At 36.5% G+C, this 21740-nt stretch overlaps 1 protein-coding gene across 5 annotated transcripts in view; it reads left to right on the plus strand.

Annotated features, from left to right (window-relative positions):
• The window catches only part of SNX14 (sorting nexin 14), a 97481-nt gene that overhangs the window by 17781 nt on the left and 57960 nt on the right, over positions 1–21740 (plus strand). For 4 of the 5 annotated variants that reach the window (XM_055433029.2, XM_055433032.2, XM_055433033.2 and 1 more), the window contains exons 2-8: positions 4240–4360; positions 5495–5571; positions 5653–5731; positions 9588–9631; positions 11790–11877; positions 16510–16594; positions 21307–21463. In XM_055433029.2, the coding sequence (XP_055289004.1) occupies positions 4240–4360; positions 5495–5571; positions 5653–5731; positions 9588–9631; positions 11790–11877; positions 16510–16594; positions 21307–21463 (651 nt within the window). The remainder of the gene's footprint in view (positions 1–4239; positions 4361–5494; positions 5572–5652; positions 5732–9587; positions 9632–11789; positions 11878–16509; positions 16595–21306; positions 21464–21740) is intronic. The other variant, XM_055433030.2, reaches the window with a different exon arrangement.

Below are 21740 nucleotides of genomic sequence, written 5' to 3' on the forward strand. Positions count from 1 at the left end.
CCTAATCTTGACAATATCTTCTGTAGCCCGTTCTGTTTCTTGGTGCACTTGGGGCAGTTGTCCCCAGTCAGAGAACTGGGATGGATGTGGCACTGGCCTGTGTGCTTCCCTTCTCTGTTAAAATTTTTAATTGGAGGATAGTTGCTTTACAATGTTGTGTTGGTTTCTGCCATACAATAACAGAATCAGCCACAAGTATACATACGTCCCTGCCCTCTTGAACCTCTCTCCTACCTACCCCTCTGTCTAGGTTGTCACAGAGTACTGTGTTTGAGCTCCCTGTGTTATGCAGCAACTTTCAGCTAGCTGTCTGTTCTACGTATTGTAACGTACATGTTTCAGCGCTACTTTCTCAATTTGTCCCACCCTCTCCTTCTCCCGCTGTGTCCACAAGTCTGTCCTCTGTCCTGCCCTGCAAACAGTTTCATTAGTACCATCTTTGTGGATTCCATAAAATGTGTTGATATACAATACTTGTCTTTCTCTTTCTAACTTCACTCTGTATAAACGGGCTCTCAGTTCATCCACTTCTCTTCTCTTCAAGATTCTCTTCCTGTATTGCTTGTTATCCAATGCCTAAAACAGTTGCTGTGTATGGTTTGTACAGTTTTTTAGTTGTTTATGGTGGGAAGATAAGTCTGGTACCAGTTATTCTGTTGAGGAAGTAGAAATCTCTCACTTCTTTGGAACTTCTGCCATCTGTCTTTTCTTACTGACATCAGTCTCTTGCACTATAAGCTTCTAGTTTATAGACTCTTTCCATTTTAAATCTTGTGATTCTGGGTAACTTTAGTGTTTGTGTAAGTAACCCATCAAATACTGTAGTTTATCTTGAGGTGACTCTTTTATAGTCTCCCACTTGGATCACCTTTTGGTGGCTTGTGTTATCACCAGAGACGGTTCTTCCTGTGAAATCTTAAAAATTAAGCCTCCCACTTGCTGACCTGTTGCTACGTCTCTTATTCCGTCAGTCACACTGTACCTGTGTTTCTCTGCTTTCTTCCTATCCGTTGTCTCTCTTCTGTTATCACTTACTTTCCTGTGTGGTTTAGAGTCAGTCTCGTTTAGATTCCATGACCCATCACTTTAGCCAGTCTGCTGCCAGCATCCTTGACTCTCTTTGCTTGCATGTCACTCACTGAACAAAATCCAAACCTTGGATCAGGATGCTGGTTTGTTAAGTGTTTATATCCTGATTACTGAATGCTGCTAGAGATCATACACCTGTAAACTTAACTCTTCAGCCTTACTATTGCCCAGCAGTTCCTGAGGATACCCTTCTCTTTACTTCTCTCCAACTGCTGCTTCAGAACTTCCCCAGTCTTTTAGAACTCCTGTTCATGCCACCTTTGCCTTTTTCTCTCAAGCAGCACCTGTTTCACTTAAAGGCCATCATATGGCTTTGAATTCTTTTTATCTAAACTATAGATTTAACCCCATTCTCATCAACCCTCTCTTTTTCTCTAATATTGAAGAGGAGATATCACTTTCTTTTATAATTGTTTTTTTCTGTTTTGGCTCTTGAATCCCAACTACTCCTATATCCTCTCGGGGAAAATAATTCTGTATTATCTTTTCTCTCCTACCTCTTTTTTTCTTTTTTCTCTTTCTCTCCTATTAACATTTAAATGTGATCAGATTTTACTAAACACCTTTCCTAATTGTCTCTCTCCAGCTGACACCTTAGCTCTTTTATTTATTTATTGTTCTTCTTTTCTTTGAAAAGAGAATTATCCACATTTCCTGATTCCACTTCCCCACCAGTCTTCAATCCCTTACATCCTACTAAAATTGATTTGCTTAGTTCATCAGTATCTCTTGTTGCTGAAACCAGTGGACACTTCTCAGTCTCTCTTACTTTTACAAATATTTGATCATGTTTAACTACTTCATTCTTGTTGAATTGTTTTCTTTATTTATTCTTTTTTTTAAATCTTGACAGCCTTTATGATTTGACCCCTGTTTTTCTTCTCTTCTAATTCCTAGATGCCTTTATAGATTTCTCTTCTTCTGCTTGTTTCTTAAATAGGTCATGTCCTCTTCATTTTTCAGTTTGCAGCTTGTCTCTGGTCATGACATTCATTCCCGTGACTTCAGTGATCTTTCTGCTGGTAATTCCCAAACCTTTATCTTTGGTCCATATTCTCTGCAGAGATTTAAACTACCCTAAACCTGGACACGAGTTTGAGTGAACTCCGGGAGTTGGTGATGGACAGGGAGGCCTGGCGTGCTGTGATTCATGGCGTCGCGGAGAGTTGGACATGACTGAGCGACTGAACTGAACTGAACTGAACTGAAACCTGGCTGCTTATGGAACGTTTCTGCTTGGTGCATCTTGAAAGTGAAAGTCACTCAGTTGTGTCCAACTCATTTCTGCTTGGTGCATCTTGAGAAACCTGAAGTTCAGCATGTCCAAAAGGAACTGATTTTTTTATTTCTCTCTTCTCCTTATATATAATCAACTACTTAGTCCTCTTTTGTACTTTGTTTTTTGAGGGAATTCCCTGGTGGTCCAGTGACTAGGACTCTGAGCTCTCATTGTAGAGGCCTTTGATTTGATCCCTGGTTCTCCCTGGTTGGAGAACTAAAATCCCTTAAGCTGTGCACAGTGGCCAAAAAAAAAGAAAAAAGCCAACCAGGTGTATTTTGGTCAAGCCATTAGGCTTGCAGGATCTTAGTTCCCCGACCAGGAATCAAACCTCTACTCCTTGTAGTGAAAGTGTGGAGTCCTAACCACTGGACCACCAGGGAATTCCCCTACTTAGTTCTCTTGATTCTCCTTCTAGGTATCTCAAAACAATCAGCTTGTCTTTATCTCCAAGTCTCTACAGGTCATCCATAGATTCTCCTAGATTAATTGCTTCAGCAGCTTTCTAATTAGCTTGCTTGTTTCCATTTTAGACCATGCTCCATATTGCTGCTGCTGCTGCTGCTGCTAAGTCGCTTCAGTCGTGTCCGACTCTGTGCGACCCCATGGACGGCAGCCGACCAGGCTCCGCTGTCCCTGGGATACTGCTACCAGAGTGGTTTTCTGATTATACAATCTGATAATGCTGCTTTCCTTCTTAAAACTCTTAAAAATTCTTAAAATCTTCTTAAGCTGTTCATTGTCTCCTGGGTATTACTCAGGACTCTTGACGGTAGAGGAAAGAAACTCATCTCACTCTAGGTTTGGCAGAGAGGGGAATCATTGGATGCTTATGTAAGTGCGGAAAGAACTGACGAGTAGCTGGGCCTCAGAAACTTTGAAATACTTTTTTGCATCTCCCAGATTTTCCCCCTTCTCTCTGTGGCTTGGCTTCATTCTCTTACTATGTAGTGATTTGTGAACTGAAGAGCTGGCACCAGAGTTTGAACTCTGTGTCCTTATGGTTAGAGTTGTTGACGGGCTGCGTTGTTGAGGGGCTGGTGCTTCACAAAATCACGGTAACTGAAAACTGTGCAACGTGAGGACAGACTGTATTGCGACACCGTAACGTGACTTATTATATGACACTGGGTCATATGGCTATGGCTTGTTTTTTTAGGTTCATCTCAAGGCCACTTCTTCCTTGGAACCGTGCACAGATCTTACTTACCTCGTGTTCTCTCAAGTTTGAATTCCCCTCATTCCTCTCCCCTGTCCTCTTCTGTTGGTTTTCTCCTGCTCATTTAAGTTTTTCCAGAGACACAACTTTCTCTGCAAAAAGCTTTTCTTTTTAAATTTGGGTTGTGTATTCTGCCTTGGGTGCTCTCATATCATGCGTACTTTCTCTGTCATAATATAGAACACCTCATCACACTGTGTTTTCATTTCCTTACCTGCCACACCTACGGGATCGTGTTTCCTATGCAAATTGACACAGTGCTATTCCTTACTCACTAAATGGGCACTCAGTACAATTTTTGTTTTGATTTAATGCAAAATAATCAGAATTTTGGTGGGGTATGAATACTACACTATCATTAGAAGATACTCTGGAAAAAGGTAGTATTGGCTAGTTAAACATGACAGCCTAGGTGCCAAGTTATGAAATATTGGGGATCTATACTTCTTTATACTTTAAATGAAATATACTTTTGATAGCAAACATTCTAATATTCTTATAGTTAATAAGTACATTACAGAAAACATGACTGGAGGAATTGCATCAGCCTGATACAGTAGATGCTTAATTAAATACTCGTTAAATCAATGAAGGCACAAATTAGTTTTATATGTGTTTTTGGTTCTAATAATTGTATTCATTTATTTCTAAGGTATCTTCATGTTTTAATGATCTTCTGGTCGTTTGTTGCTGGAGTTGTCACATTTTACTGCTCATTGGGACCTGATTCTCTGTTACCAAATATATTCTTCATGATAAAATACAAACCTAAGGTAAAATATATGTGTTGTTATCTTTAAGAGAGTCAGTATATATGATTCTATGCTCTTCGATATTATTCTTGAAATCATGTTAAAGCAGTGATTCCTAAAAAATCTATCCACTATAATTTAATAATGGAAGACATCAGAACATTTTCAAAGTGAAATTTGCATATGTATATATATTTAAAGGGCATAGTTCTAGGAGGAGCTAGAAAGAGAAAATTCAAAATTCTCAGAAAATTGGGTCCATAATTTTAGTGTCCTCTAACTTCACATCAACTATGAGGACAGTAAATTAGAGGTTCCCAAAGTTGCTTGTACAGTAGAATCACCTAAGGAATCTTTACCAAAATACAGGTTCCTGGGCTCTACCCCCGGAATTTGATTGAATAGTTCTGGGCTAGGACCTTGTAATTAGTACTTGTTGAAAGCTTTCCAGGTGATTCTGAGGCGCAGACGCAACTTGGGAACTCATTGTTCCACGGATGTCTGTTTGCTTCATAGAAACAAATAATCAGCCAGTTTGCTTAACCAAAATAGTTTGTTTTGTATATGTGAACTTTGATGAAGGTGGTACTCTATTGAGTCTGTCTCTGGTAGATAAAGTCCCAAGAGTGTAGATCAGGATTGAGTGGGACATCTTGAAGTCTTCTTGATAATTCTTCAAGTAGATGCAGTCCCTCATGTTAGGTTGGTTGATATTTCTGCTCAGAGGAAATACAGCTGTAAGTGGTGCCTCATGTTTGGTCAGGAAACTTACTAGTTATTGCATATGTTCTCCTTTATTGATTAAAGGTTTTGGAGAAATAGAAAATAGTTTTTTCTTATACTTTTGCAGCAGAGTATCATTTTCAAATATAGATTAAATTTTTTTTTAATAAGGCAGCATAGAAATTGACTTTAATTTTAAGCTTGGGAATTTGGCTTAGTTATTATAAAGCATTTCATTTGGTATTTTTCTCCTATTGGCTGTTTGGTATAGCAAGAATTATTTATTGTAAAGAATAGATTCAGTGTTCAAGCAGACAATAAAAAAAAGTCCTCTGAATTCATAGACTGATTAACAAGTTTTTGAAAAGTTGATTCTCTTTAGTAAATATGATGTGTAATGTAAAGACAAATCTCCCCACTTCCCTTTTTTAGCAATTAGGACTTCAGGAATTGTTTCCTCAGGGTCGTAGCTGTGCTGTTTGTGGTAAGGTGAAATGTAAGCGACATAGGTAAGTTAAACACTTTTAATTTGTTGATCCTTTCCATTAAGTTTTGGGTTTCAAGCAATTTAACTGTATGATTTTCTTTAGGCCTTCCTTACTACTTGAGAACTACCAGCCATGGCTAGACCTGAAAATTTCTTCTAAGGTTGATGCGTCTCTCTCAGAGGTAACTGATTTTATTAATATTGCCATGTGTACCCAAGCAGAAAATGTTAAATACTTATGGGAAATGGAGTCATGGAGCATTTTAATAAATGCCACCTAATTGATTCTTGGTTAGATAGTTGATTGTTACACAACTTGAATTGTAAGCCATAAGTTTTTTTTGATTCCATATCTAATAAAAATGGACATTTTAGCCAAAGAAAATAGTTTTGCCTAGTTACTGTTTATCTCTTTAAGAAATAGTCATTTTTTGTAATATGGCAGTAGAAATGACCAGAATAGAGCAGAGAACAGGATACATTTCACTGTTTCTGCATAATATAGGAATAGGAAGTATGATCTCTTATCTTTGTGGCAGTCACATTTTATATGTATCTTTTTGGTAACATACCATGTTTTAGTTATTTCTTTGAGAGACTTGTTTTCTCCATCCATCTGAGAAAGCTGTCAAGTTCTTGAAGGCAGGGAATGGATCTCATTTGTCCCCAACACCAAGTGCAGGGGCCAGATGTATTGTTGGTATCTGATAGATACGTACTGAATTAAACTAAATGTTGATTAGTTGAAGAGTAGCATTAAACATCTGAATCCTGCCTAATTGTCACTTTTCCCACTTTGAATCCTTCCCTGTCTAAAAATTATGCTGCATAAATGCTAAATTATTGGCATTTTCCTTTTTCCATTTCTTCTCTAAGCTCTTTTTCATCCTCCAGATTCCTGGATTTAAGACTGTGCTTTCCAATATAGTAGCAACTAACTACATGTGGCTGTTAATAAATACTTGAAATATATTAGTCCTAATTGAGATGTGCTGTATATGTAAATATGTACTGGGTTTTGAGAACTTTTTAAGGAAAAAGAAATGTAAAATATCCTATTTATATTTTACATTGATTATATGTTAAAATGATAATATTTTGGATATATTGGGTTAAATAAGATAGATCATAAAATTGACTTCACCTGTTTTTATTTTTTTTTTAAATGTAGTTACTGGAAAATTTGAAATTATATATGTGGCTGACATATTTCTATTTGAGAGTGCTAATTTGAGGTCTTTTGAAGACAAGACTTCTAGGGGAATAGTAATTGTAGTAGTTTGACACTTTATTTCTTTGTAAAAACTGAAAGAACTTATGTAATTTTTTGACCTAGTGCCTGGGACATATTGGTTTTGAGTAAATATTAGTTCTAATATTTAAAAAACATTTTCTGAGGTCTTGCTATAGGCAGGAACTAGACTGCATCCCAGGAATGAAAAGAAATAAAATATGCTTCCTTTCTTCTGGGAGCTTTGGTCTAGGAGGGGAGGTAGGCATATAAACAGACATGCACAGCATAATGTAATGCAGTCAGTTTTGGGAGAAACATACAAGGTATGTCATTAGTACAGAGGAAGAAGTGCATAACTCTAGAGAGTGGCAGTCAGGAAGTGTAACTAGATGCTTGCAAGCTGATAGTGAAAGGGAAAGGGTGTTCAGGGTGTGGAAAGAGTTTTTGGAGGGAAAGAGAGGCTTTGAACCCGGGTGGACAGTCGGGTAAGCTGGAGGGTGAGATGTGAAGGAGAGTTGGGCAACGGAGAGACCACACTCTAGTAGCTAGTGTTTATCAGTCACTTACTGTGTAGCTTCCCCTGGTGGCCAGACGGTAAAGAATCTGCCTGCAGTGCAGGAGACCAGGTTCCATCCCTGGGTAGGGAAGATCCCCTGGAGGAGGAAATGGCAACCTGCTCCAGTATTCTTGCCTGAAGAATTCCATGGATAGGGGACCCTGGCAGGCTACAGTCCATGGGGTTGCAGAGTCTTGACACAAATGACTGATTAACACTTTCAATACTTACTATATAGTAGATATCGTGCTAATCACTATACTTGTATTATTCATGTAACCTGTGAAGTAGGTGCTATTTTTGATGGTTTTATCAAACCTAGGGTTAGAGCATTTTAATAATTTTCTCAAGTATCATAGCTGGTTGGCAGGAGAACTCAATCTAAAATGCAGGACTGCTTTAGTTCGTCACCAATTTTTATATGGCCCTTTGGAAATCAGATCATCAAAAGACTTAAAAGGCCATGCTGAAGATGTTTAATTGATCATAGATGTCAGTGATTTTCAAATTGTGTAACTAGAGTTTTCAGATGTGACTCACAGGATGTTCAGTTCAGTTGCTCAGTCCGTGTCTGACTCTTTGTGACCCCATGGACTGCAGCATGCCAGGCTTCCTTGTCCATCACCAACTCTCGGAGCTTGTTCAAACCCATGTCCATCGAGTAGGTGATGCCATCCAACCATCTCATCCTCTGTTGTCCCCTTCTCTTCCTGCCTTCAATCTTCCCCAGCATCAGGGTCTTTTCCAGTGAGTCAGTTCTTCACATCAGGTGGCCAAAGTAATTGAGTTTCAGCTTCAGCATGAGTCCTTCCAATGAATGTTCAGGACTGATTTCCTTTAGGATGGACTAGTTGGATCTCCTTGCAGTCCAAGGGCCTCTCAAGAGTCTTCTCCAACACCACAGTTCAAAAGTATCAATTCTCTACAGGATGTAGTGGGAGGTGAAAAGGATGTAGAAGGTCACAGCTGCTGGCATGCAGCTTTCTCTTGCCTTTTCAGAATCAGTGCAGCTCCACCTTTCTTACTTAGATGTGTGGTTTGTTATATTGATGGTTTCATGCAGGTGAGTGATGTGGTCAAATACATATTTTAGATCACTTTGGCAATTTTATGGAGGATGGAAGGGAGCTAACTTGGAAGGAGGGAGACTGATTTAGAGGCTTTATATAGGGGTGAGAAGAGATAGTAAAGAGCTACCTAGGATGTAAAATCAGTAGGACTTCTGGTTGGATTTGGGGAATAATGTAAGATGAAATGTTTAATGGTAAGCTTTCTAGTCTCCTTTCTGTGTCCTAACCCTGTCTCTATGTATCTTATTTTTCCAGCTGATATCAATGATGCTTAGTTTTTATAATAAAAATTCCAAATCTTGTTGCCTGAGTATGTAGAGAGTCCACAGTCTTCATTACTGGGCCAGAGAAGGTATATAGTCAGATTAGATATGTTGTTTCATTACCTCCCTAGTGCTTTTTAAAGTTTATGCCCACTGCTGCAAGTCCTTTTAAAAATTATACTGTTCTACCCAGGCTCAAGAAATTGAAGGTTTAACACCAAGGATTTGTTTTGTTTTGTAACTTTTAGATATAACTTAAAGTTTTCACAAAACTGAGCATATTCACATACCAGCACTCAGATCAAGAAACAAAAGCATCATTAGCACCCAGAAGCCCTGCTCATGTTCCCTTCTAGTCTCTATCCTCCCTTGAAAGATAACCACTGACACCTTAGTTCCCCGACCAGAGATCGAACTTGTGCCCCCTGCATTGCGTGCACAGTGTCTTAACCACTGGACCACCAGAACCAGGGAAGTCCCCTAAGTCTTATATATTTGTTTTTTCATTTTATCCTGGGAATACTGACTTACAGAGGGCATTAGGAATGCAAAAGACCAGCCTATTATTTTCCTTCTTTCCATAGAATTTTTTTGGTTCAGTGAATCTTCAGAGTCAGGAACAATTTAGATTAAAATTTTTTAAAAAAGTATGGACATATTTTAAAATGTGTGTGTCATCCTAATAGTAATTTTTCTTTTTAATGGAGATTTATGGTTTTCACAGTGTTTTCCCATATGTCCCTTTTCATCATCACAGCCATGTGAAGTCGACATAGACATTTTGTCATGTAAAAGTATGATACTAGATGTCAATATTTGGGATACTAACCTTAGTTTTTATTATATATTTCTTAGTGTTAGAGTTTATTTTCCCAGAATTAATTAACTTGATTTTTCTTAATAAATTTTATGCAGGTTCTTGAATTAGTGTTGGAAAACTTTGTCTACCCCTGGTACAGGTAAGTTGTTTCTATAAGACCTTTTTTCTGTGGTATCATGAATCTCATTAAGTGTGCTAGTGATACATTTTTAGTATGGGTTGTGATTTCTCACTGTTGACACTATTGACATTTTTGGCCACATAATTCTTTGTTATGGGGACCTATACTGTGCATTATAGGGAATTTAATGTACCCCTGACTTTTTCCCAGTGAATGCTGGTGGCACTCCTTGTTCCCCTTGATTGTGATCACCAAAAATGTCTTCAGAGATTGCTAAATTTACCTGGGAGGCACAGTGGTCTCTGAAGAACCACAGTTTAGTGATAGCAAAGAGGAAAAAACCCTAGGCTACTTTTTGAAAGAACAGTAACTTGTACAGTTTCTTCTGACTCCTAATTGTAGTGATTTACTATTTTGTATGCACTTTTTACACTTGAACTAGTTGTACATTTTAAGAGAAGGCAATGGCAAGCCACTCCAGTACTCTTGCCTGGAAAATCCCATGGATGGAGGAGGATGGTAGGCTGCAGTCCCTGGGGTCGCTAAGGGTCGGACACGACTGAGCGACTTCACTTTCACTTTTCACTTTCACACATTGGAGAAGGAAATGGCAACCCACTCCAGTGTTCTTGCCTGGAGAATCCCAGGGACGGGGCAGCCTGGTGGGCTTCCGTCTATGGGGTCACACAGAGTCGGACACGACTGAAGTGACTTAGCAGTAGCAGTTGTACATTTAGGGAAAAAATTTTTATTCAGGTATTTCATTAAACTGAAAGTTAATTTCAGTAGACTTCCTGTAAAATTAATGTCTTGTTCCAAAGTAGCTTTGTTTTTGGTATCTGATGCGGATGTACAAATCCTCTATGCTCAGTGGAATATGGAAAATGCTGTAAATCTGGGGGGAAAAAAAAAGTCTGATTTGACAATCAGAAATCATTTAATAAAGCACATACTCCCTTACATAAGCATCATGAACTTAGTTATATGTTTGAACACTTAAACCTGTATGACTTATAATATTTAATTATATCTCCCCTAATGTTAGAATGATTCAGTATATTTTGAATTTCCTAATTTAAAAATGCTAATAGGCGACTTCCCTGGTTTCCAGTGGCTAGTATTCAACGCTCACTGCCATGAGCCTGGGTTCAGTCCCTAGTCAGGGAACTGATTCCACAAGCTGAGTAATGTGGCTGGGGGGGAGGGAAATGCTAGTAGTTGAATTGATCTAGGGTGAATTAAAACAAATTTAATACTCATTTAATATGTTATTTTTCCTGTATAGCTTATATACAGTTTTTACACTGGCATCTGTCTTAAACATGGGACATTTGTCATTTAAGTAAATTGATTGTGAGACCTTTTATAAAATGAATCCCGTTGTGAAACTCCCCCACTGCCACCCCATCCCCACCCCACCCCCACATTATAACTTTTCAGACATAAAATCTGGCTGTATTTCTTAGTGTGTATCCTGTATAGCTATTGATGCTATGATATTCCGTTCCTTGGAGTTAATAGTGGGAACCATGATTGATACAAAATTATCTTCTTTATTCTACCAAGGGACTTAACAGCATCATCTTCTAGTTCAGAAAATTACAATTATACATACCTTTCTTTCTTGCCTTTGATTAGGAAAGTACCCTGATTCTTCTAGGGACCTCAAGGCTATAGGAAAACTCAGGAGAAGGTTGTCAGAATTTCTGTTTAAAAACATTTTGAGTTTCAGTGTATTTTCTTTTTCAAATAGAACACACACCTTTTTTTTTCTTACTTTTAGAATTAGTTTATATTGTTAATCTTTAAATATTTAATTCAAACTTTTGTATGTAATTCTATTTCTTTTCAAAATGATTGTATTTTTTCAGATTTTTTCTGATGATGTTTAGAAAATGATCTTAAAAATCTTAAACATGTGACTGTGTACACATGAATGTCTGCAGGGAAATCTATACAATAATTTAGTTAACAATAATTATGTCTTGGTACTAGAATTATGGGAGATTTTTATTTTCTTCTTTGTTCTTTTGTTCCATAATATAATGCATTGTTTGTTAAAAAATAACATAAGTAAATGGTAAAAGAGTCACTTCTTGACTTCTCTTGATTTCTAGAAAGGGAAGCTGTGTATTTCTTTGAACTTCTAAATGCTTGCTTTTCTTTTCAATTGAAGGGATGTAACAGATGATGAGTCCTTTGTTGATGAACTGAGAATTATATTACGGTTTTTTGCATCTGTTTTAATTCGAAGGATTCACAAGGTATATATTTATAATAATTTGGGAATTTCTGTGCTATATGTCAGAGAAGGAAATGGCAACCCAGTCTAGTATTCTTGCCTGGAGAATCCCATGGACAGAGGAACCTGGTGGGCTTATAGTCCATGGGGTGGCAAAGAAGTGTATGTGACTGAAGCAACTTAGCATGCATACTGTATGTATTCGTTTGTTCTTTACCTTTAATTTTTTTAGATTCAGAGATAAATGGATTACTATTGATTAATTGATCAATTTTGCTTTCTTAAATGTTTAGATATCTTGGTTTTTAGAAATTAGAGATAAAAAGACAACTATAGAAAAAGAGTCATGTTCTTGTTAGATGAATTTACTGAATACATGGTAATGATTATGATGTTTTAAAAAAAGTTCAAGCCCTATTTTGTTTAAGGTTTTGTGTGTGTGTATATATATACACACACACACACACACAATACACACACACACACACACACACTTAACTGTGTTGGCTATAGACAGAAATACTTGTCTACTGCCTTGTCAGTTCTATATATTGAACATATTGATAATAAATTTGTGATCTGTATCTCTGCCAGTAATAAATTGTTGTTAAATGTTTCTATACCTATTTGAGAAATGAGCAGTACAATCAACCACTGTAGCAAGCATGCAAAAAATTATGAATAAGTAGTTCACAAAAGAAAAATATAAAAGTTAATATTTGAAAATATGTTGTCTTTTGATGAGATACCATTCTTTTGCCCATCAGGTTGGGAAAGAAAAAAGAATGAAACTATTTAGCAGTGGTGATTGCAGAGAAACAGGGAAAGCAAGTACATGTTCAAATTGATATAACTCTTAGCCTGGAAGGGGGTTTGGTAATTTTATTGAAAGACTTAAAAATGTCTGTACTCTCAAATATAATTCCATGTTTTTAGTATATTTTAAAGATATAGAGTGGAAACATGTATATTCAAAGATTCATTACAATATACCTTATAATGAAGATTGAAAAGGAAAACTGATGTCCAGTGACAAGATTGTTGGTTGATTGAATGTAGTACTTGTTAACTATGAAATCCTTTCTGTAGTTTTTGTGATTACTTGCTTTCATTTAGCATAATGTTTATTATTGTTTGTTTTCAGTTTGCATAATATTTTTGAGGTCTATTCATGTTGTTCTGTTGTACCTGTATCGGTACTTATTATTTTTTATGTCTGAATGGTATTCCATTGTATGGATATGCCACATTTTGTTTATCCATCTGTCAGTTGGTGAACATTTGGATTGTTTCTACCTTTTGGCTATTGTGAATAATGCTACCATAGGGTTTGTGTATAAGTTTTTTTGCGGAGAGAATGTGTATGGAATATTTGTTTTCCTTTCTCTTGATTTTATCTACAAATGTAATTACTGGGTCAAATGGTTTATGTTTAAACCATTTTCTTGAGGAACTGTCAAAGACTGTTTTCCTAAGTGAGCGCACCATTTTCCATTCCCACCAGCAGTGTATGAGTGTCTTGATTTCTCAACATCCTTGCCATAACTAATTATTATTTCACTTTTTGATTCTAACCATGCTAATAGACGTGAAGTCGTATCTCATTGTGGCATTGATTTGCCTTTCCCTGTGGCTGATGGGACTTCCCTGATAGCTCAATTGGTAAAGAATCCGCCTGCAATTCAGGAGACTCTGGTTCAATTCCTGGGTTGGGAAGATCCCCTGGAGAGGAGATAGGCTACCCACTCTGGTATTCTTGGGCTACCTTTGTGGCTCAGCTGGTAAAGAATCTGCCTGCAATGCAGGAGACCTGGATTCGATCCCTGGGTTGGGAAGATCTCCTGCAGAAGGGAAAGGTTACCCACTCCAGTATTCTGGTCTGGAGAATTCCATGGACTGTCTAGTCCATGGGGTCACATTGAGTCAGACATGACTGAGCGACTTTCACTTCACTTCATGGCTGATGATGTTGAGCATCTTCTTAGATGCTTATTGGCCATTTGTATATCTTTTTTGGGGGGAGAAATGTATATTCAAATTTTTTGCCCATGTTTTAAACTGAGGTATTTGTCTTTTAATTACTGAGATGTGAGAGTTTATTATCTATTCTGGATATAGTTCCTTCATCACATATATGATTTCCAAATATTTTTTCCACTTTCTGGATTGTTATGCTATATACTTTTTCTTTTCATTTTATCTGCATACTGTCCTGGGAGATAAGTGGGTCTTCATCATATTCATTTTGTAGAAAGTTAGTAATACTCTTTGTCAGAGTGTCAGAGGTAATTGATGGGCAGAGGATTTGGCCTGGGTCATGTTATTCCTATGCAGTGTTCTATCCTTGGTAACATTGCCTGAATAATATAACTTGGGGGTTTGGGGATAATGAAGACAATCATTTAAGGTCCACAGTGTTTTTTTTTTTAATCGAAGTTTAGTGACAAACTCATTGTTTTATTCTTTTTGACTTTGACCTGAAGTCTCTAAAATGGAACTTGCAAGTAAAAATTTTCATGTGTGTTCTCAGAAGACAAGATTTTACAAAATATTTGAAAACAAAGACATCTTATTTATTTGACAAATATGGAACTAATGTATAATCACTAAGTACCAAGAGGGCAGGAGTAAATGAAAAGTAATGTTATTTTACAAAAAGGCATATTGCTAGCAGAAACATAGCCCCTTTTTGAACATGTTTGATATTCACAGCTGAAAGATACCTATAAACTGGTCTGGGTTTTACTAGTAAATCACTAATATTGGGGGCTGGAGAGGACTCTTGAGAGTCCCTTGGACTGCAAGGAGATCCAACCAGTCCATTCTAAAGGAGACCAATCCTGGGTATTCAGTGGAAGGACTGATGCTAAAGCTGAAACTCCAATATTTTGGCCACCTCATGCAACGAGTTGACTCACTGGAAAAGAGTCTGATGCTGGGAGGGATTGGGGGTGGCAGGAGACGGGGACGACAGAGAATGAGATGGCTGGAGGCCATCGCCGACTCGATGGACATGAGTTTGAGTGAACTCCGGGAGTTGGTGATGGACAGGGAGGCCTGGCGTGCTGTGATTCATGGGGTCGCAAAGAGTCAGACACGACTGAGCGACTGAACTGAACTGAACTGATGAGTCGTTACACTTAATAGATATACAGGCTGTGATGTTTTCCCTCTTCCTTAATGAGGAATTTAAAAAGAATTGAAAAGTTAACACAAAATAACACTGTTGGGATGCAGTTTTCTCATGCCTTTGATAAAGGGAGAATGTAGTGTGTTGAGCTTTGTGATGGAAGATAAGCCTGTTGAAGTCTAATAAATATGGTTTTTTGGTGATTTACTTAATTTACAGGGCTTTTTTCTTTTAGTTATTTTATTTTCTGTCTCTTTTATGTGTATTCATGTATGCTTCTAATACTCTTTTACTAACCTGCCCTAGTCACTACAGTTTCCAGTCTTTAAGTTGAAAATTGTGGGGAAAAATGAAACTTAGTATTATTCCAAAATAGAATGTTGTCATATATCTTGAAACCAGGATTTGTCTTGTAATCCAAATGAAAAGTTTATTTTCAAGCAGCTTCAGTTAACACACATTTATAACCTCAAAGGAATGATAAGCTGCTTGACATTTTTTTTCTTGAATACATTTAGAACAAATGCATTAAAGAAATAAGTCAAGAATAAAGACACTAATTTCATGAGAAAAATTTAGTGTATAAGATATGCCTGTTAAGGTATATTTTCATTATTGTGGTAGACTGTCTGAAGTTATAATCAATATGGTCTAAGAGTGTAAAGTGCTTTTAAATTATATTTTTGAAAGATTCTTAATAATACAACTAATTTTTAAAATTTATTTACTTTTAATTGAAGGATAATTGCTTTAAAATATTGTGTTGGTGTCTGCCAAACATCAACATGAATCAGCCCTAGGTATACATATGTCCCCTCCCTCTTGATACTCCCATCCATATCCTACCTCTCTAGGTTGTTGCAGAGCCCTGGTTTGAGTTCCCTGAGTCATATAGCAAATTTCCATTGGGTGTCTATTTTACATACAGCAGTGTATATGTTCAGAGAAGGCAATGGCAAGCCACTCCAGTACTCTTGCCTAGAAAATCCCATGGATGGAGGAGCCTGGTAGGCTGCAGTCCGTGGGGTCGCTAAGGGTCGGACACGACTGAGCGACTTCACTTTCCCTTTTCACTTTCACACATTGGAGAAGGAAATGGCAACCCACTCCAGTATTCTGCCTGGAGAATCCCAGGGACAGAGGAGCCTGGTGGGCTGCCATCTGTGGGGTTGCACAGAGTCGGACATGACTGAAGCAACTTAGCAGCAGCAGCAGTGTGTATGTTTCCGTGTTACTCTCTCTCCATCTGCCTCACCCTCTCCTTTCTTCCGCAGACCCCATGTCCGTAAGTCTTTCTCCATGTCTGTGTCCCCATTGCTGCCCTGCAAATATGTTTATCGTACTGTCTTTGTAGATTCCATATATATATGTGTTAATACATGATATTTGTTTTTCTCTTTCTGACTTACTTCATTCAATGCAGCTAATTTTTAAGATCTTAATGTTCCAATGTCTTAAATATAGTGTTCCTGCCATTGTAACTTAGAGTTAAAAAGTTTTTATTTCAATGTTGAATTTTTCTAGGTGGATATTCCATCTGTTATCACCAAGAAGCTATTAAAAGCAGCAATGAAGCATATAGAAGTGATTGTTAAAGCCAGTCAGAAAGGTAATTCAATTTCCTGCTACAAAGTTTGAGTGATTTTATTTTTATATGCCAAATTTCACCCTAAATATCTGAGTACTAATAAATTAAGTGATATATTCATAAATGCTGTGAAAGTTTTTGTTTCAACTGAAATCCTTTCCAGTAATTTATTAATAATACAAGTGATTGTGTGAACTCAAGAATATGAAAATTAAAGTACAGTCATTAATTGTTAGGTGTATTATTGATGAACCTTGTCTTTTTTTTTTTTTGAACGGATGCATTGCCTTCGTTACTTCCTCTGTGGTATCTTTCACGTGTCTTCTCTCCTTTTTCCTTAATGATTTCAATTTGACCTAACCTATCATGGCATCTGGTCCCATCACTTCATGGGAAATAGATGGAAAAACAGTGGAAACAGTGTCAGACTTTGTTTTTTTGGGCTCCAAAATCACTGCAGATGCTGATTGCAGCCATGAAATTAAAAGACGCTTGCTCCTTGGAAGGAAAATTATGACCAACCTTGATAGTATATTAAAAAGCAGAGACATTACTTTGCCAACCAAGGTCCGTCTAGTCAAGGCAGTGGTTTTTCCCGTGGTCATGTATGGATGTGAGAGTTGGACTGTGAAGAAAGCTGATCGCCGAAGAATCGATGCTTTTGAACTGTGGTGTTGGAGAAGACTCTTGAGAGTCCCTTATACTGCAAGGAGATCCAACCAGTCCATTCTAAAGGAGATCAATCCTGGATGTTCATTGGAAGGACTGATGCTAAAGCTGAAACTCCAATACTTTTGCCACCTCATGCGACGAGTTGACTCACTGGAAAAGTCTCTGATGCTGGGAAGGGTTGGGGGCGGGAGGAGAAGGGGACGTCGGAGAATGAGATGGCTGGATGGCATCACCGACTCTGTGGACATGAGTTTGAGTGTACTCCGGGAGTTGGTGATGGACAGGGAGGCCTGGCGTGCTGTGATTCATGGGGTCGCGGAGAGTCGGACACGACTGAGCGACTGAACTGAACTGAACTGAACTGATCCTGTATATTTTTACTATGTTAATTTCACAATACCACAGTCCTGTTACCTCCCTACTTTAAAAAAAAAAAATTAGTAACGGCTGTAGAGTCAAAACTGTCTTATATTTAAATCCTTTCCAATGTGGTTAAGTTGTTTGATCTACTCTTGTCCTTCAATATGTATTATACTTTAGCTAGGATGACTTGTTTTCAGTTTCTCACGTATGTCCTGGGGTTTATACTGTCATGATGTATACATAATATATATTCATCAAATGTTTGCTGATTGAACAAATGAAATCTTCCTTTGGGGCTTTTCTTACTCTTAGATCAAGCTGAAATATACTTTTTAAGCAAAATTACTTACATGCTCTATATTTAGTTCTTTGTGAGACTGGTAATTACCATGTATGGTATTCCTCTTCTGGTAATTACCAGTAAGTATTAGCAGTCCAAAGCCTCTCAGTAGTCTTGCAGCAAAGATATAGCTTTAACTTTGTATAACCTGGAACATCCTTGACTCATTTGAGAGTGGAACCAATTTTCCCTTCTCATAACATCAATTCATATAATCACAGTATTTGAGGAAATTGTGTTCTAGGTAGAGTGGAAGTTAAATTATTAGTTTATTTGTCATTTGGTCTGAATCATTCGTCAGGTACGAGAACCAGTTTACATTACATGTTTAAACTCTTGTGTTTTTGTCTTATATAACAATTAAGAAGTTTTACCTTCAAAGTAGTTAAAAAGTAGAAAAGTTTAAATATGTGTAATTTAAATGTTACACGAAAAAAAATTAACTTTTAAAATTGTTGTCCTGTCATTGGCAAAATCATACCAGAAGATTGTAGCCATTCCATTAAGGCTACTTTACTGTCAGAAAAAAATATGGAAAATGTGTTTTTTTAATTAGTAAATTTTAGTTTTTAGAGTAGTTTTAAGTTTATAGAAAAATTGAGCAGATATTTTAGAGATTCACATATATTTCCCCCCTTCCCGATTGTTAACACTTTGCCTTGGTTGGTGCATTTGTTACAGTTGATATGCCAGTATTGATACATTATTAATAAAGTCCATAGTTTTCATTAGGGTTTTACTCTTCTTCTTGTACAGTCTGTGGATTTTGACAAATGCTTAATGCCATGTATTTATAATCACAGTTTCATCCTGAGTGTTTCACTGCCCCCAAATCCCCTGTGTTTCACCTGTTTATCCCTCTCTCTTTCCTTCAGGACTACCACTGATCTTTTTACTCTTTCTACAGTTTTGCCTTTTCCAAGTGTCATAAATGTCATAAATTCCATAAATGGAATTATACTACTGTAGCCTTTCCAGACTTCTTTCATTTAGAATTATACATTTAAGGGTTCCCCATGTCTTCTGTGGCTGGATAACTGATTTCTTTTTAGTGCTCAATTACATTCTGTTGTCTAGATGTACTACAGTTATCCCTTCACTTTTGCAAGGATGTCTTGGTCACTTGTGTGCAACTTTTTGTGTGGGAAAATTATTTTTAATATGGTCTTAATTTTATTATAAAGACAAACACTTTGAACTCAGGATATGAATAAATGGACTCATCTTTTTATTTTTAGTTGAATCGATCAGTTTAATAAAATCTCCAAGTTGTTTTGTTTCTGAGAGTGCTGAAATTTATTCTTGAGTCTTTGCAAGAGAAGGGTTTGCTAGTTTGCTACCACTATTCATGTAAAAAATGGTCCTCAATTACAAAATCACCATAAAATGCTAGATTGGATTCATTAATGACATTGTACTAGTAATTAATGAAGTCCATAAAATTAAAAGACCTAAGTATTTGGAGGATTCCAATTTGTCCAAAGGTTCTGGTGTTCTAAGTGTTATAACAGTGAATTAGACTTGTAAGTAGATTTTCAGGATTTTGATTTTTCTTCTCTTTCATGCATGCATTTGTTTTCTAAATATTTTTGGCTACACAATTTTTATACTCAGGAAGTAATTAAAGGTTAACCTCTTTATCCATATTCATTTTTACTCTCTTGGTGTTCTCTCCTTATGTGCCTCTTGAGAGTAGGAATTGCAAAGAGGTTTTCTATGTAAGTACTTCTGTCATCCTTAGACATGTTGAAAATACATACATTAGAAGCCTTGGTTTAATTTAAATTCAGTAGTAGTTGAAGGGCCTTATATCAGTCTTTCATCCTAAAGAAACCTTTTTGTCATGGATTCTGAGAAGTTTTCCTTTCATGATTTGAAAACTGTCTATTGATTAGGCAGGAGGTATACTGGTGATTAGTGGGGTTTAATTCATACCCTATTTTTCAGCATCTATATTTTGCTTGTACTTGTATTAAGGTTTTCTTCCTCCATATGTTTTTATCTTCTGCCTGATTTTTAAATTATTTCATTAGCTAAGACTACAAAAATCTCACATCTGAGTAGAGTCCAGTATAGTGATTCAATTTATATATTATGTATAAATGCTTAATTGCATCAAATATTATAATTACTTGTGCATTTTACATGGAAACTTTTCAGTGTTATCTATTTAATGACTGTTTACTGAGGGGGAAGCTGAGGCCTAAAGGGATTATATTTTTTAAGATCATCAGTTAGTAAGTAGAACTGGAGTTTAGCATAGCTTAGTCTACTTATTTTAAATTCCTGTTTATGATATAAATTTTTGTACCCTGAATACTTGGGGCAGAATGCTTGGTAAACAATTGTATAATTATAAAATAAAATGCATGAATGTGGTTTGTATGAAAATCACATCCATCTTTGTCAGTCCTGCTTTTGTACCTCTGGTGCAGGTAACCTTCATTTACCTTCTTAGTTATCCCAAATTTGGAATGTATGTATTGGCTTTTGGGTTTTTTTAATTGGTAAATGTGCTTGCATTCTCTCAATAAAAATAGAAGTAAATAGTAAAAAAATAAATGCCATTGAATTAGAGTTAAGATTCCCTTCACAGACTTCATGATTTTAAAACTTGGCCCACAGTGCAGATAGGGGAAAACATGACTTATTTTTCTCCTGCTCTTTTGAGGTCTGTAAAAAAGGATTGGCAGTACTATTATTTATAAGTTTTGAAGTATTAGTTTAGTGCTTGGCCTTTAAGAAAACCTTTTGTTAGTGTAACTTTTATCATCAGTTAATGTTTAGTAAGTAATCTAACTTCATGGACTTCCACTGTATACAGTTCTATACCTTTTCTGTCCTATACTATGGGCAGAAGATGCAGAACTTAACCAAGGAAGCCCGTTTCTATACTGTAATTAGTTTAAATGGTTACCTCATTGATTTTGATGTGAAAGAAGAGATAATAGAGAGCTTTAAGAAGGATTTTTTAATACTTGCAGAGGATGAATAAGATGTAATATTTGATAAAAGCTTTGTGTGTGCTGGAAGACATTTTTAGTTTTTTCCACTTAAAAATTTTGCTTTTAATATAATTTGTAATGACCTGAGTTAAAAATTTTGTTTACCAAGGGTGAAAGGGCATTTTTATCAATTCATTTTGAATAAATTGAAAACTTCCAGCAAAGAGGAAAATTACCTTCTTTACATTCTTTTTGTGGAAAAGTTTCCCAGTAGAATACATATTGGAAAGAAAGAAAGGTTAAGAAAGGAATGGCTGTGTTAAATTATTTTCTGTTTATTAGTGGAAATGGCTGAAGTTACTTAATGCTGTTAATAACTTCTTCCAATGCTTATTTCTTATTTGTATTTATAGTAGAAAATACAGAGTTTTTACAGCAAGCTGCTTTAGAAGAATATGGTCCAGAGCTTCATGTGGCTTTGAGGAGTCGAAGAGATGAATTACATTATTTAAGGAAACTTACCGAACTACTTTTTCCTTATATTTTACCTCCTAAAGCAACAGACTGCAGGTATAAATAAGACTGGAAAATGTCATAGCAGTATTTACATACCATGCCATGTGTATATTGCTGTTTTTGATCATAATAGGAATACACTAAAATTGAGGTTATCCTATGATGTGAAAAATTTTCCATTTAAGAAATATAATTTATCAGGTCTTAAAATGCCATTTGAGGCACTGAACATTCATGATATGTTGTATTGCTAACAGTTTTTTCCTAGAAACTGATCTTGGGAAATCAAAGATAAACAAAAAAATTAAGTTTCTTGCTTGATATCATTATA

This window comes from Moschus berezovskii, chromosome 10 (genome assembly GCF_049115385.1).
Source record: "Moschus berezovskii isolate FMDL1 chromosome 10, NW_MosBer_1.0, whole genome shotgun sequence".
Lineage (NCBI taxonomy): Eukaryota > Metazoa > Chordata > Mammalia > Artiodactyla > Moschidae > Moschus > Moschus berezovskii.